Raw genomic sequence first — 15,411 nt, 5'->3', positions numbered from 1 at the left:
GATGGTTAGAGGAACCAAAGGTGGTGAAAGGGGTGGATCGAGGTGACTTAGGGAGAAGCAATTGTGGTAGAGTAGGGGAAAGAATGGATAAAAAAAGGGCCAGTGGCATGTAAGCAACTCACGGGTTGGTATGCTTGCCTGTCCTTGTCCTGCACCCGGTCAGCACAGTCTGTCCTGTCGTCTTGTTAAATTCCATTTCAAGCTCTTTTTCGGGGTGAGGGACTCTGTGTTGGGGGCAGGAGGAAGGTATCATGGTGCCAGCAGTCGGAGAGACCGTAGTCTCTAGGGATGAGACCACTGGAGAAGCTGGCTCTCAGAGCGATCAGGGGATTCTTGGTCAGCTGCTGGAGAGGAGGAAGGATATGGGGGTCCCTGGGGGCATGACCCAGATTCCCCTCTTTGTCTTGAAGAAATAGGGAAATGGTTGTACCTTCACTTGAACTCTGCAGTAAATCAGAACCTGCCAATAGCTGGAGCACAGGTTTTACACAAAACGTGGTCCCAGCCGTGATCGCATGAAAGTGGATCCATAGACATAAAAACCATTCCACGGTGCTGAAGGACAAATGTTCAGACTCAGAAGGAAGGTTTTTCTGAATACATGCTTTCGTGCTCTTAAAGCTGTGAAGAGAGACACCCAACTAACTAGTGATATTCCTTAGGGTATTTTTAAATGATATTTTTCATAGAATCACAGAATGGTTTGTGTCTTCTAGCTTTAACTTCATTGTCATGGATAGAGATACTATTTTTTCCATTTATAATCTGGAAAGCATTGTCTTTTCTCTGGAACGATGTGAGATTCAGGAAAGAGGGAGGACTACTCCTTTGAAAATTAGATTTTGAGAGGTCTCTCAAAGTCACACGTCATTCTTATGATGTAGGGTATTTTTTGTGTTAGAAAGAATAATGAAATAAAACTTGTTTTCTCTCCCCCCTTTTATATACTTAAGCTATAGATTATTATCTGTATGACATGATGATGGTATCATAAGAACATGAGTGCTTTCTGGTATTTCTCAAATCCAGTCAATGACCCTGGATTCTGTTCTTGCCATTATCAGAGAAGGGAAGTTGACTCTCTTGGTATTCTGTTTCTGATATAAATTCAAAGTATAACAATAAATTGTATTTGTTTTTGATTTTTTTGTTTGATTCTGTACATAGACATCAAAATATTTCATCAGTGATACGGAGAGAAGGGGAAAACACTTTTAGTTTTTAATTCTAATGAGCACTAACACTGAGTAACATGCAGATAAATCTGTTTAATCTGCACCTTGTCTTCTTCTGCTACTTATGTCAGAGCTAAGCTTTTCAATTTGGTACTTGCTCTTATTTTTCTACTAAGCTGGCGGAAAGTGTCTAAGAAGTCTGGTGTATTTTCAAATGCTCATGACTTCTAAACACTAATACCTAGTTTTCTAATCGTGCCTGGTGGACAGCAAAGAATGTGCCCATTACTCAACCCTGGCCTCAAAATCATGTTAAGGCAATGGAAGGAAGGCAAATACGGCTTTTTACGTGAACACTCCTTACATTGGAAAAGAAAGGCAAAAAAGTAGATGGGGTAGAGAAAAGAGAAGCACAAAATTTGTTCACCCAGTGACTGACTGTAGGCAAAGTGACAAAACTCTGCTGTCTCCTGTCAGGTATCTCTTGCAACTTTTGTAGCATTAATATTATTTATTGCTATTATCGAAGAGTGCTAGCATGATGCACAACAGAATCGTAGCCACTCTGGGCTGCCAGGGCAAGTCTGTATGTATATCAAGTGTTGCCCTGCCCCAGGTGCAGAATCCAGCACTTGCTCTTGCTAGATGCCATGCAGTTGGTGATGCCCAGCTCTCTAGTTTGTCAAGGTCTCGCTGCAAGTCCTCGCTACCCTTAAGGGAGGCATCGGTTGCTCCTTATTTAGTGTTGCCTGCAAATTTATTTAGTATGCTTGTGAGTCCTGCATCCAAGTCATTTATGAAAACATAAAAGAGAACTCCCTAAAATGGGGCTTGCAGAGCCCCCCTGGTAGCTGGTCTCCAGCTTGATGTAACCCCATTTACTACATCCCTCTGAGCCCAGTCTGTCGGCTAATTGTTCCCCCGTTGCATTATGTTCTTGTCTAGCTCTGTGCTGGACGTTTTGTCCAGAAGGATGCTGTGCGAGGTAGTACTGAAAGCTTTGCTGAAATCCAACAATATTGCATCTACTGGCTTTCCTTAATTTAATTTATTATTTATTAATTTATTTTCAGTTAATAACAGAGCAGGATAGTGAGAACTAAAAGCAAAGTAAAAACACCTTCCTCCCACCACTTTCTTCCCAGGCTCAGCTTCTGTTTCAATGCATCTAACTCCTGCCCCCGGCGATGCAGGTGGGTGAGCAGCAGGGGTTGTGGTCAATCCATAACATTTTCTCTGCTGCTGTTCAGGAACAGCTCGAGCATGCATCCTTCCCACAGGGTGCAGCTGGCTCTGCTCTGACATGGGGCAGCTGCTGGGCTCTGCTCACAGGGACCACCCCTGCAGCCCCCCTGCTGCCAAACCCTTGCCGTGCAAACCCAGTCAGGTTCAATACAGCAGATGGATTGATTAGACTGTAAGTTTACTCTGAACCTCCAGGCTGACTTTCTCCTCAACCTTACGCTGTTAGAATGGAAGGGGAAAAATAAAATTTCCTTTCCCTCCTGCTGCCTTAATACATTGATTGCTTTGTTTGGTTTTACCCCGTCCTTAATTTTGTGAATGTCATAGCAATACTATTTGTGTTATTTAATAATTTGAACTCCTTGTTCTCGTCCATTTTCAGGTCTAGGATATAGTCTAGGTATGCGAATAAGCTCGCAATGCATGTGTCCTCCTAACCAATTTGATCTGAAAAGGTAATCTAATCCCTCTTCAAGCCACAGTTTGACAGGTGACCTAAGTTCAGCTCTAGGATGTCTTTTGCTGAAGCAGTTGCCTGCCCAGCGTCTGTCACACGCACAGCTAATCCAGTGCAAGTTCACTCGGCTCCAAGAAGTTCTGGTGCACTGGCAATATTTGTGCCATTTTGGATAGTATCTCTCTGCATGCTGCATGATGCAAACGTAAAAACATACAAAGCACTCGTGCTCAGAAGTGCAGGTATTTGATTCAGCTCAGATAAGTACTGCTGGTTGAGATCATCAGTGCACTGATTCCATGGTAATGACTAGAGAAGCAGGGCATGAGCTAAACCTTCACACATAACCAAATCCAACCCATTATTTCTAACAAGTGTCAAGGGCAATATGAACAGTTTCCTCAAACTTACAATGTCATGTGCATGCTTCTTTTCTTCTCAGTGTGTGCAGACAGTTTTATTCCCCTCTAAATTAAAGGGAATTTTTATCAATATCAAAGGTTGATAGCTTTCAGCTTTACTTTGTCAGCTTATCTCTGGCCTCATTCCCATTGCTTGTGGTCAGCCATGCAGTTCCTCTGGATTATATCTGGACATTATTTTGTTTGGTATCTAGTTGTGAAGTGGGTGCAAAGATGGTGTTTTAGATGACAGGCAGGTCAGAATGCATATCAATCTGATGTTTCCATCACCAGCTTCAGTGACAGCTATTTAGCTGCTTTTTTCACCATGCCTTTACTAAGGTAATGAGCCATCAACAGCTCAGGACAGCGTGCCCCTGGGTCCTTGACCTGAATTGCTTGAAGTCACCATGCATCTGTGACTTTCTGGAACTGGCTGTCTGGTTTTACTGAAGCTGAGCTGACTCTGTTTTGTGCCACTGATATTTTTGGACCACCTTGCATGAGAGTCTGGTAGGGTTTATGTGGTAGGTGCAGGTGCTCTGTGTGATTTCTCTGAACCCATTGCTCCAGATACTGGAGATTACTGTAGTTTCTTAAGTTCCTCCATTCAGTTACAGCATCCAATTTAGAAGATTTACAAAGGACACTGCTCCTCCTGACTGAAGAATTACAGTCCTATCTTATTCAGCACCAAACATTAGTTTTCTTGTAGTTATTTGATAACTTTCATATGGATAGGTTTTGTGTGTTTGTTTTTGCTTCTTGTTCTGCGTTGTGAGTTGGTGTTACTCTGCAGCCAAAAGATAGATCTCAGACAGCAGCGACGCAAATTTCTAAGCCTGGCTGAATTTTGAAGGATAGCAGCTAAATGTGTAGAAAGAACTGGTCATTTTCAGTAATCACTTCCTCTTCACATTTCTACTTCGTGGTGTTGTTGGCTGTGGCATGGTTTGAGCTGTTTGATGTGTTTGATAGTGACTTGAGACATGTCAGGTTGGCTTCAAGGTAGCACAGTTAATAGTGCACACCATTTTCTCAGAGACTAAATAATCAGGAAGCTCCATCCCAACTTGTGTGCAATATACCTTCCTAGTGCACTGGGGACTTGTGGAGTCCGGTGTAGTAAAATCACTGGTGGTTCTTACAAGATTTCTCGTTTTCTTCCTCTCAGGTCATGGAGTTGCTCGTTCATCTGAATAAGCGAATCAAAAGTCGCCCAAAGATCCAGCTTCCAGTAGAGACGTTGCTGGTTCAATATCAAGATCCTTCTGCAGTGTCTTTTGTCACTGTAAGTATTTGTTCTTATCAGAATAGTTGCCAATTTACTTGTAACAAGCAGAATATTCTTTAAAACTCCTGTTTTATTTCTGTCAATTCTCTTAACAGGTGTCTTTCTGTAATGAGGTTGATGTTTTTTAAGCAATTCTTTTAAACTAAACTTTATAGTCTGGTGTGGGTGAAAATTATGTTCATAAAACAGCTACTCTGTTGACTTTGTTAAAATACTGGTAATCACTCTTGATCTTTCATGAATCCATGACATGTCACTGCTTGTGTTATAGAAGGCCTATTGTTGAGGCCTTATTTTGCAAGCCACTGCCAATCCTTCTTGACATGTTCAGGATCAGCATCTTGATTAAAGTATCTGCATTTCTCTGAACACGAGAACACATTTTTGTGTGTTTTTAGGGTCAGGACATTAGCTGAGCAAGAGAAGATGAAAATATTTTATAGATTAGGTGTCGTTCAATGACACCTAATTAGGTAAAGCAAAAATAGCTTTAAAATGTTTTGTTGTACTAATGAAGATAATTTTCATTTAAGTTGTGGTAGATCTATTGCAAATTCTCACCATGAAAAAGCAATAAAATCAGAGGGAAACTTTTTGTCCATCTTACCTGGTTACCAATTTATATGCAGTATAAAAGGAAAATGTAATGCCTCAGAAACAGAAGGAAAAATATTGCAACTTTTAAACTGCAGTCATGTAGAAGTACTCTGAGATTGTCTGTAAGCAAGTAGGATTATCCAGAGTTCTCCTTTTGGGAGTGACTGAGGGCTTCTAGTCTGCCTGTGTTCTGTAGAGCAGTAGAAGAACCATCTTGTTTCAAGACAAGTGTGACATAAACTGTGCTTTTTGGCAGCACACATGAAAAATCTGTGTTCACTGATGTATCTGCGTGATACATACTGTTCTATGCAGTGAATTAGTGGGCTTCATAAAATTTTACTAAGTCCCATCTACAGAGAAGCGTAATTCTTCCACCTTCAACACCGTGTAGGTCTGTTTCGTTGTCTGAAGCTTTTCCTGCTGTGAATTGCAGCTTGTACTTGGTTGCCAAATAACTGCCACCAAGGGAGGCGCACAGCTGAGGCCTGCACTGCTTTGGACTGTGGTGGTGTACTGTGGCTGCCAGCCCTCTCCCTGCATGTACACGTCCCCAGCCTCCTCCTCCTTACTCCACCTTTTAACAAGCTGAACTTAGTATTTATTTTGATCACAGAGTGGTACTTGTGATCAGCAGATGATGTCTGGATCATAACTAGGGCTCACATTTTGTCAGGGCAAGCCAGAGAAAAAGAACTTGCACAATCACCAGCACCATGCTGTAATTATCTTTTGTTAATGTGTTTTTTCTCAATTAATCTTTGTTCAGAGGAACTATCAGAATGAACTAAAGACTAGAAAAGTCCCTTTTGTCTTCAGCTCTTCATCTTCAATAGCTTTTAACCTCTTAGTAGTACTTAAAAAAAAAAAAAAAAGATACTTTTTTTTTTTTTTACTAAATTTGCATACTTATTTCAACCAGGTCATTTGAATACATAATCTCTGCAGTTCTGAGCTGTATTTGAATCAATGTGCTAGCAATTAAAGATAGCCTAATACTCAGTACTGCTCTGCTGTCCTGTCATAAGACTCTATTTGGATTGCATTCACAGTTTTTAAATATGGTGATATTTTTATTACAACATATTTTTAATTTTTATATATAAAATATTTTATTTTTATTACACGTTTCAGAGAAAACTTGCTATGTTGGTGACTCTGTTTATTTAATAACGCCTACTTTTTTATTATATGTAAGTAAGTGAAAACATTGCATTTTATTTCCTTGAAGCTATGGCTTGGGTAAAGCTGCTTTTGGTGAAACAGACAGTGAGTAGGAGAAGCTAGAGAGGGATTTTTGCATTGTTATTCTTCAACCCTTTGTCAGCAAGTCTTGCTGAACTTCCCCTTTAAAAGCTGTCAATCCAGTGAGCCTTGGAATTAAAAAAATTGGTCTTACAAAACGTAGTTTGTTTCCAACAGCCATTTATATAACAGCATACAAGAAGAATTTAAAGCATATATATTTCATTCGTTCTATTCTAATACTGTGTGCTTTTTCTACTCCTTAGAATTTTACCATAATTTATGTTAAGATGGGATACCCCCGTTTGCCTGTGGAAAGACAATGTGAATTGGCTCCAACTCTTCTCACTGCAATGGAAGGGAAACCTCAACCACAGCAAGATAGGTATGAATACGCATTTTTGGAGTATATTCTATTTGTGTCATTTAGTAAAATCATTTGAATCATTTCCTGATTTTTTTTTTTCCTGTGGTGAAAACATCACCACAGGAGTGGTGAGCTGCTGTATACTAAGCACTTGTAGAAAAATATTAATTATGATCCTGCAGCTTACCTACACTGAGATGTTTCCATCAGGATGTTACTGGAAATTGTCATTAAAATCATATCTTCATTTTTTCTACAGCACTGTGACAGTATAGAGGTATTTTTAAAATGATCTTATAGTACAGAAAGGTCTTGCAGTAAAATCTTGCTTCTGTTCTTGAGATCAGTGTAAAAAAATGTTTTCTTTGGGAACATGGTTTTTCCCTATCCAAAAATCAAGTACATAGGCAAAGAGGCTCTTGGAAAAATTGTCTGTAGTGGTGTATAATAAACACATTGTCTGTGTAGGTGCTTTATCTTCTGTCTTCCATTGCTAAGTACATTGGGTCTCAAATAGAGGCTGCTGGATTGTGAATCATTGAAAGTTCTGTTAAGTACTTTTTGCTGTTAAGGACCAGGTATGTTTGTAAAGATTTCTCTCTTTAATGTTAAGAACAAACAGATGTGTTTTTTTAATGGTTGCAGTAAATGTAATTGTTTTTCAGCCTAATGCATCTTCTAATACCAACCCTTTTTCACATGAAATACCCTGCTGAACCACTGAAAGCAGCAGCTTCTCCATTTAATCTTGCTGAAAAACCAAAGACTGTACAGCTGCTTTTGGACTTTATGTTGGATGTTCTTCTTATGCCTTATGGGTAAGTACAAGTTAAATACCAGTCTTATCTGGTAATCCTGTGTTCTTGATGTGTGAAACATCACAAACCACACCCATGGAAGCTCATTCAAAGTATGCTGTTATTTCCTACCTCAAATGCAGTCAGTTACATGTTATAGTAGGGTCCTAATTGTACGAATGGGATCAATACATTCTTTAACAAAACACCTATTTTCTACTTAATCAGGTGTTAATGTTGTCCTCTCCTTGACCTCTTCTGAGATCAAAGGGAAGCTATGAGACATGTGGGCTATCTTTTAAGCAACCCAACATGTAAAACAGAAAGCAAATCAAAATGTGTGCTTATACTTGTGCGGTTGAATTTTAGGCTTGACCCTCCAATGCCATAAGTAAGCATAATCTCTGAATATTTGTACTTCTCAGTTGTCAAACCTTTCTCTTGCATCTGTCTTTGGATGAAGAGTATTTTAACTGTGATGGAGTTGTCTTGGTGTGAGCGCTGTTTCTGAAAGCAAGAATGATTTACGGAGCAACTTGAATTTACTGATCATTGCTTGTTAGGAATCTTCTGGTGTCTAAAAGCAGTTCTTTCTCTGAATCTATTTTCTATACATTTTTTTTAATGTCTTCTTGGGAAACTTGAAGGAAAAGTAGAAATAATTTTATCACTAGAATATATTTCTTCCTCTAATAGTTCATTGATTGCAGTAGGATTTTTTGAGCACCTTACTCAAGTGGATTAACCTGAAAAACAATTACTTTTAAAATAATGAGCACCAGGTGTTTCTCTACATAGTTCTGTTGGAAGCCGTGCTCCTGTCAGATGTTCTGGGGGCCGTGTCCTTACCATTTGGGTGTTGTGGTTTATAGTTTAAAACACCCAACCTACCCCTGTGTTCACAGCTCATATCTGTCGGTTGCATTTTATTACCTGCCTAGGTGAATGCTGCTAGCTTCACCCCAACGCTACTGTGGCTGTAGCTTCAGGAGGTGAAGTCCTCTGGCATTTCAATGATACTCCAGTTCCTTATGTGCTTTTGTACACTGGCAGAGCATGACAACTAGTTTTGAAATACCAGAGGGCAGGGGGAAAGGAGTAGTGGTCTGTACTTTTTTAGCTTTGTTTTCTTTCCAGAAGGTGCACAGAGTGTGTTTTCATCTCACCTGTGGCACTGGTTGACTCTCTCTTCAAGTCTTGCTCCCTGGGGTGAGACTTTATTGCTGTTGATAGCGAAGTTATGCCTGGTAGATCTTGCTCAGTCATTGCCTGGTTGTGAATGAGCCTTGCCAGTCTGCATGCAGTAAAACAACCAGAAAGCCTAACTTTAGGGCTTAAAGCTCAAAATCAAGTAAGTGTTTAAAGTTTTGGCTAATCAAGCATTAATCTTGGAGACGTGGGATGAACAGCTATTCTCATTGTTGAGACTGTTTACGTCCTTTTGTTCTCTGTGTGCTGAATGCGGAACAGAGAATGGCTGGCTGGAGCAAAACAGTTCTTCAGAGAATCATAGAATGGCTCAGGGCTGGAATCAGCCTAACAGATCACCCAGTTCCAACCCCCCTAACACAGGCAGGGATGCCACGCACTAGATCAGTTTTCTCAGGACGCCATCCAGGCTGACCTTGAGCACCTCCAGGGATGGGGCATCCACAGCTTCTCTGGGCAGCCTTTGCAGTGCCTCAGCATCCTCTGACTGAAGAATTTCCTCCTAACATGTAATCCAAATCTCCTTTCTCTTAGTTTAAACCCCGCTTTCCATTTGTTATCTGCCTGAGCGAGAAGCTGGTCTCCATCTTTTTTATAAGCTCCCTTTAGGTATTGAAAGGCTGCAGTGAGGACACCCCAGAGACTTCTTTTCTGTAGGCTGAACACCCCCAGCTCTCTCAGCCCTTCTTCACAGGAGAGGAGCTCCAGCCCTCTGATCATCCTCATGGCCCTCCTCTGGGCCTGCCCCAGCAGCCCCACACCCTTCTGGTGCTGGGGGCCCCAGAGGAGGACGCAGCACTCCAGGTGGGGCCTCCCCAGGGCAGAGCAGAGGGGCACAATCCCCTCCCTCCTTCCCCTGCTGCCCACCCCTCTGTTGGTGCAGCCCAGGACGCAGTCGGCCTTCTGGCTGCAGGCACCCACTGCTGGCTCGTGTCGAGCCTTTTGTCCACCAGAGCCCCCAAGCCCTTCCCTGCAGGGCTGCTCTCCAGGAGCTCTTCTCCCAGTCTGTGCTCATGGCTGGCATTGCCCCGGCCCAGGTGCAGCCCCTGGCAGTGGGACTTGTTGAACCTCATTAGGTTCACATGGGCCCACTTCTCCAGCCTGTCCAGGTCCCCCTGGATGGCATCCCTTCCTTCTGGTGTCACCTGCAAACTTGCTGAGGGTGCACCTGATTCTTCTGTCTATGTTGTTTATAAAGATCACAGAACTGTAGGGGTTGGAAGGGACCTGGAGAAATCATCGGGTCCAACCCCCTGCCAAAGCAGGTTCCTTAGAGCAGGCTGCCCAGGGAGGCGTCCAGATGGGCCTCGAATATCTCCAGAGAAGGAGACTCCACAACTCCCTGGGCAGCCTGTCCCAGTGCTCCGTCACCCTCCCCGTGAAGAGGTTCTTTGGCATGTTGGTGCGGAACTGCCTGGGCTCCATCTTGTGGCCATTGCCCCTTGTCCTGTCCCCACAAACCACTGAAAAGAGGTTGGCCAAATCCCTCTGTCTCCCACAAAAGGTATTAAAGAGTAAAAAGATACTAAACAGTACTGGTCCCAAGACAGACCCCTGAGGGACACTGCTTGTCACCAGCCACAAGACAGAGCCATTGACCACCGCTCTCTGGGTGCGGCCATCCTTCCAATTCTTTATTCGTTGAATGCTTCACCCTTCGAGTCCATATCCCTCCAATTTGGAGATCAGGATGTCATGCAAGACAGTGTCAAAGGCCTTACAGAAGTCCAGGTAGGTTTGTCTCTTCTAAAATTATGATCCCTTGTTGCACTGGGTGAGCTTCCAAACATACAGGGCGAGGTAGAGTAGCTTTTGGAGGGTACATATGTACACTCAGGGTGGCTAGACTTGCCAGCCTACAAAAAGACTGTAAATTTAATCTTTATTGTTTTGTTTTCTTTCCCTGCCCAGCACTGAAACTGCTGTTTTCAAGATATTTTTGTTTTTGTTTATTTTTTGACATCAGGGATTGCTTCCTGACGCTTTGTGTTGAATATGGTTCACTATTTCCCGTATTAGGCTTGAAGTCTTTCATAGAAATCATACAAATGTTGCTAAAGCTTTTAATATAACCTTGTCACGTCTAGTGTTAGCTATGTATTGAGTTCTAATATAGCAGAGAACTGTCTTTTTGGTTTGTAATATGAGATAACTCTTTTCAGAAACACCAGTGGATCCTTCCTTTTCTTAACCAAGGGGTTTTGCAGTTGCTTTTTTTTTTTTTTTTCCAAACAGCTACAGTGAGACAGCTACAGCTCTTGTGGAATATGCTGGGGTAACTGGTAGCTGAGTCTCAAATGAATAAAACTCTGTCTTATGTCAGAGTCATGGGATTAATTGAAGTATACAGGTTTTGTGTATTACAACATACAGTCCAACTGGCAGTGTGGAGTGGTAAAGCCTCTAATGAAACTCAATTTCCATCTGTTTAGGTACGTACTGAATGAATCTCAGAGTCGGCAAAACATGCCCACAGCACAGGGCTCTTCGTCAAGTACCGTGGGAGGTCCAGGAATCCCTCAGCCACCTCCGGGGATGAGCTTTTATGCAGCCAAGAGGGTAATTGGGGATAGCCCATGGACACCAGAGCTGCTGGAGCAGGTATTTGCACTGATGGGCTGATCTCAGGGGACTGGGGGTGGTAGCAAGGATGGCTGCAAACAGAGGGAGGGAAGGCTAGAGGGAAAATGTGCAGCTCATTCTGGCCAGGACTTTAGCTGCCTGAGGGAATGCCTTGGAGGACTTGGGCACGATTCCTCAAAGAAATTCCCGACAGTGAGGTGGGGGTGAGAGGTGCCTCCCTCACCCTGCTGGCAGCTCTCTGAGCTGGGTAGGAAGCAGACACATCCGCAGCCACCTCTTGCATCTTCCTCCAGGAGATAGCAAGGCTGCAAAACTATCCAGTGTTGGTGAGACTGCCCCTTGCAGCCAAGAAGCAGCGGAGTATTCCTGGTCAGTATGCCAGTACTCTGCTGCAAGTGGCTGCTTCAAAAGGAGACAAGAGGAGGCTGGTAAAGAGGTGGGGAGAACAAACGAGCTTCAGCTTAGCAAGCAAAAGCCAGTGTTTCAGACAGTTGAGCTGCTGTGGTTATTTTAACACACGCTTTCTTGTCAGTAATACTGCCTTTACTTTCCACATTGTTGAATAGTGCAAGCTGGGGATAGTGAAGTTCATCGAAGCGGAGCAGGTGCCAGAACTTGAAGCTGTTGTGCACCTGGTTGTAGCCTCCAGTGACACAAGGCACAGTGTTGCCACTGCAGCTGACCTTGAACTGAAGAGCAAACAAAGGTACAAATTTGGGTTTTGAGAAAAGATGATGCTAGTGTTTCTAACGATGCTCACTGCTGCTCACGTAGTGCTCCAGAGAGACTGTGCTGTGAAGGGAAGCCTGATACAGCCCCTCACGTATCTGCCACGGGGCTGGGTTTTGGAACAGTGCTTGTAGCCTCACAGCTGGAAAAATCACCAGGCTCTGGAGCTGAAATTGTAACCATTTGCAGTCATCTTTGCTATTGCTTTTGAGCCATTTTGTTGCTTTTCAATTTCCACATTGTCTGGTGTGGATATATAAAGCCTTGCTGTGTGATTCACAGCAAGCAACTCAGAATCATACAATCACAGAATTGAAAATACATACTTTCATTTAATTTAGCTAGGAAGTAAAGGCAGCGTAATTGTGAGGCGGACCGTAGTCTAGAAAGCTTGGCAGCTGCTGGTGTCTGCATTATAAAAGCTTTTTGCTTGTCTGCAGCCCAGTTTTCATGATCTAACGATAATATTCTCTCTTTAACTCTTTATGAAGCCAGAGTAATTGCTGTTAGAGTACTGTTTGCTGAGTCATTGACCACGTGAAGTTTGTTGGCTCACGTTAGAAGATTAGGAGATAGGCCTGTCCGTGGAATATGTGGGTGGCTTCTGTATTACTAGAAGTCCAGGGCTAGTTAACTTGGAGTCAGATATGTAATGTGAAACCTTCTCCATTCAAGTCTCTTCACGTGTCTCAATTGTGGCGGAAGGGGTGGTTCTACCAAGTGAGCACAGTCTGGTGAAGGAAGGCAGTTTGTCCTTTACTGCTGGTCTCATCTTTCCCTTTGTTTTGGTGTTCTGGACTTGGAGAGCAAAATACATGTTTGGACAAAATGCACGTTAATGCAAAATGTTAAATGTCTTTTATAAGAAATACATTGTACTTAAAAGGTCACTTTTGTGAAATCAGTTTCTTTAATGAAAGAATGAGATGGTTCTGTATCCCCCCAGTTCTTTGAAACATGCATGCTTACATTTTTGTATTCCACGTTTTTTGTATGTCTGTGTGTTCAAAACAGTCTCTCCAATAGTTGGCATCAAATAATTTGAGACATTCAGTGAAAAGGCTCAATCCTGAGATTCAGACACCATGAGGTTTGAAAGGACAGTGTTCTGAATTGCTAGCTGTTTTGTTCTGCATGTACAATGGATTTAGTCTTAATTTTTGTCCCTAAATAGACTTCCACTGGTAGATTCATGGTGGATGAAAAACTGAACGTGAGCTAGCAGTGCATGCTTGCAGCCCAGAAAGCCAGTGGTGTCCTGGGCTGCAGGAAAAGAAGCATGGCCAGCAGTTCAAGGCAGGTGATTCTCCCTCAAGGGAGAGAGGAGGCACCAGGGAGATGTCATTGCAGACTTTCTGTACTTTAGTGGTGCCTACAGGAAAGATAGAGAGGGAACTTAGTGATAGGAAAATTGTCAATGGCTTTAAACTGAAACAGCGTAGGTTTAGATTTGATACAGGGAAGAAATTCTTCACTCAGAGGGAGGTGAGGCCCTGGCACAAGCTGCCCAGAGAAGCTGTGGTTGCCCCATCCCTGGAGGTGTTCAAGGCCAGGCCGGATGGGGCTTTGGACAATCTGGTCCAGTGGGAAGTGTCCCTGCCCGTGGCAGGGGGTTGGAACTGGGTGGGCATTGAGGTCCTTTCCAACCCAAACCATTCTGTGATTCTATGGCAGTGGCTATCGTGTGTAGACAGGTTTGTCTGAGAGACCAAAATGAAATAGTCCTAGAAGTATAAATATCCTATTCTCCAGTGAAATACCAAAGCACTGCAGTTGAAGAATATGGAGACATTTGTTCAAAAACAGCCATTCTGTTTTCAGTCAGTAGTCCGCGATAGTTTGTCTTGTTTTGGTGGGAGAGCAGTGAGTGTGTAGATTTCTCATGAGTTATTTGGAATAAAATTGTTGCAGTGTGTAGGTGAGATCTGTAATCACTGCACATTCCTCCTGATAACATGTGGTTGTGGGAGTAGTGATTAGAAGTCAAATCAGATCTAATAATACTTAAGTAAGAGTATGAATAAGATGCAAAATGCTGTAAAATATGTATGTTTCAAAAAGTAACCAAAGGTCAGAATCATAATGGGTTGGTGATCAGTGTGTGTTTTTCTTTAGCTTAATTGACTGGAACAATCCTGCTATCATCAACAAAATGTATAAAGTGTATCTTGGGGATATACCATTGAAAACCAAGGAGGTAAGATTACTTTCTGACTTGCATACATGTGTAATTTTTGAAACTGTATTTTGAGTTGCCTTATCTGTTTGTTGATCTAGGCAAATATATTTCTTAAATCTATCACTTCCTTTAATCTCTGCTTTCAGTGAACACTTTTGCCATTGAGTATTTTTTCTCTCTGTCCCAGTGCATTCTGTTTTGCAAAACGTAATTTAGTAAAGTTAGTACTGCTTTGCAAAGATGCACTGCATTGTCTTAACTCTCTTTCTGACAGGGATCTGTTCTGAAACCAGAAATGAAACGAGAGTCAGTCAGCACCCGTGTTAAATTAAAGATTGTTCCTCATCTTCTGCGATCCAGGCAAGCTGCAGAAACATTCCCAGCTAACATTCAGGTAACACATACATTCCTAAACTGCACTTCCTAATGAGTTTGGTCACGATGGCGCTTGAAAAAGAAGGGGAATTAGAGAACCTCTGAATGTGAGGCCAGACACTCTCTGATCTGCTCTTTATTCTGTTTTGCCAGGTGGTTTACGATGGACTCTTTGGTGCAAACACAAATGCAAAACTGAGAAGTCTGTCCTTGCAGTTTGTGCATCATATTTGTATCATGTAAGTAATCAAGAGTGAGCACAGTGTTTTAGTGGATACAAGCCACCTTATTTACGCAGTATCTAAGTGAACTAAGGACAAAAAATACTACTATAACTGCCAGAAGGTAGTTTTTCTCCCTTAATCTTGAAAATAACTGGGGAGGGGGGTTGTGCTTGTACTTGCACGTGTTAAGCTGTAGTTTCTCAGTTTAGCAAAGATGAAAAGAGAAGTGATACTGACGGAGTATATTTTTAAGGGATGGAAGCATTAAGTGCTCTTTGTTGGTGTTTCTAATTCCAGTTGCCCAGAAAGTAAAATAAAGCCGTTAGGCCCAATGCTACTGAATGGACTTACAAAGCTGATCAATGAATACAAAGAGGTAAGCTGAAAGGTTCTTTGCATAAAGAACTGTAATTTTTCACATAAAACAAGGAAAAGACAAGTGTGTTTATGATGGGAACTGATAAATCTCTTTACCTGCAGTTTGCTGAGGTGACTGTCCAAGGATATTTTCTAAGATTTTTTTTTTTTGGAAGA

General features: G+C 42.2%; 1 protein-coding gene across 1 annotated transcript in view; it reads left to right on the top strand.

Annotated features, from left to right (window-relative positions):
* Positions 1 to 2,362: 2,362 nt before the first annotated feature.
* Positions 2,363 to 15,411, top strand: part of ECPAS (Ecm29 proteasome adaptor and scaffold) — a gene marked incomplete at its 5' end in the record, with an annotated part of 51,151 nt that continues 38,102 nt past the window's right edge. The window contains 10 exons of the mRNA XM_084305593.1: positions 2,363 to 2,368; positions 4,453 to 4,569; positions 6,681 to 6,799; positions 7,447 to 7,599; positions 11,220 to 11,388; positions 11,937 to 12,076; positions 14,215 to 14,296; positions 14,553 to 14,672; positions 14,807 to 14,892; positions 15,175 to 15,253. Of these exons, the coding sequence (XP_084161719.1) occupies positions 2,363 to 2,368; positions 4,453 to 4,569; positions 6,681 to 6,799; positions 7,447 to 7,599; positions 11,220 to 11,388; positions 11,937 to 12,076; positions 14,215 to 14,296; positions 14,553 to 14,672; positions 14,807 to 14,892; positions 15,175 to 15,253 (1,071 nt within the window). The remainder of the gene's footprint in view (positions 2,369 to 4,452; positions 4,570 to 6,680; positions 6,800 to 7,446; positions 7,600 to 11,219; positions 11,389 to 11,936; positions 12,077 to 14,214; positions 14,297 to 14,552; positions 14,673 to 14,806; positions 14,893 to 15,174; positions 15,254 to 15,411) is intronic.

The sequence above is a fragment of the Netta rufina genome (assembly GCF_964035555.1).
Source record: "Netta rufina genome assembly, chromosome: Z".
Classification (NCBI taxonomy): domain Eukaryota; kingdom Metazoa; phylum Chordata; class Aves; order Anseriformes; family Anatidae; genus Netta; species Netta rufina.
Note: the sequence above shows the minus strand (reverse complement) of the source record. Positions and strands in the feature narration are given on the sequence as shown.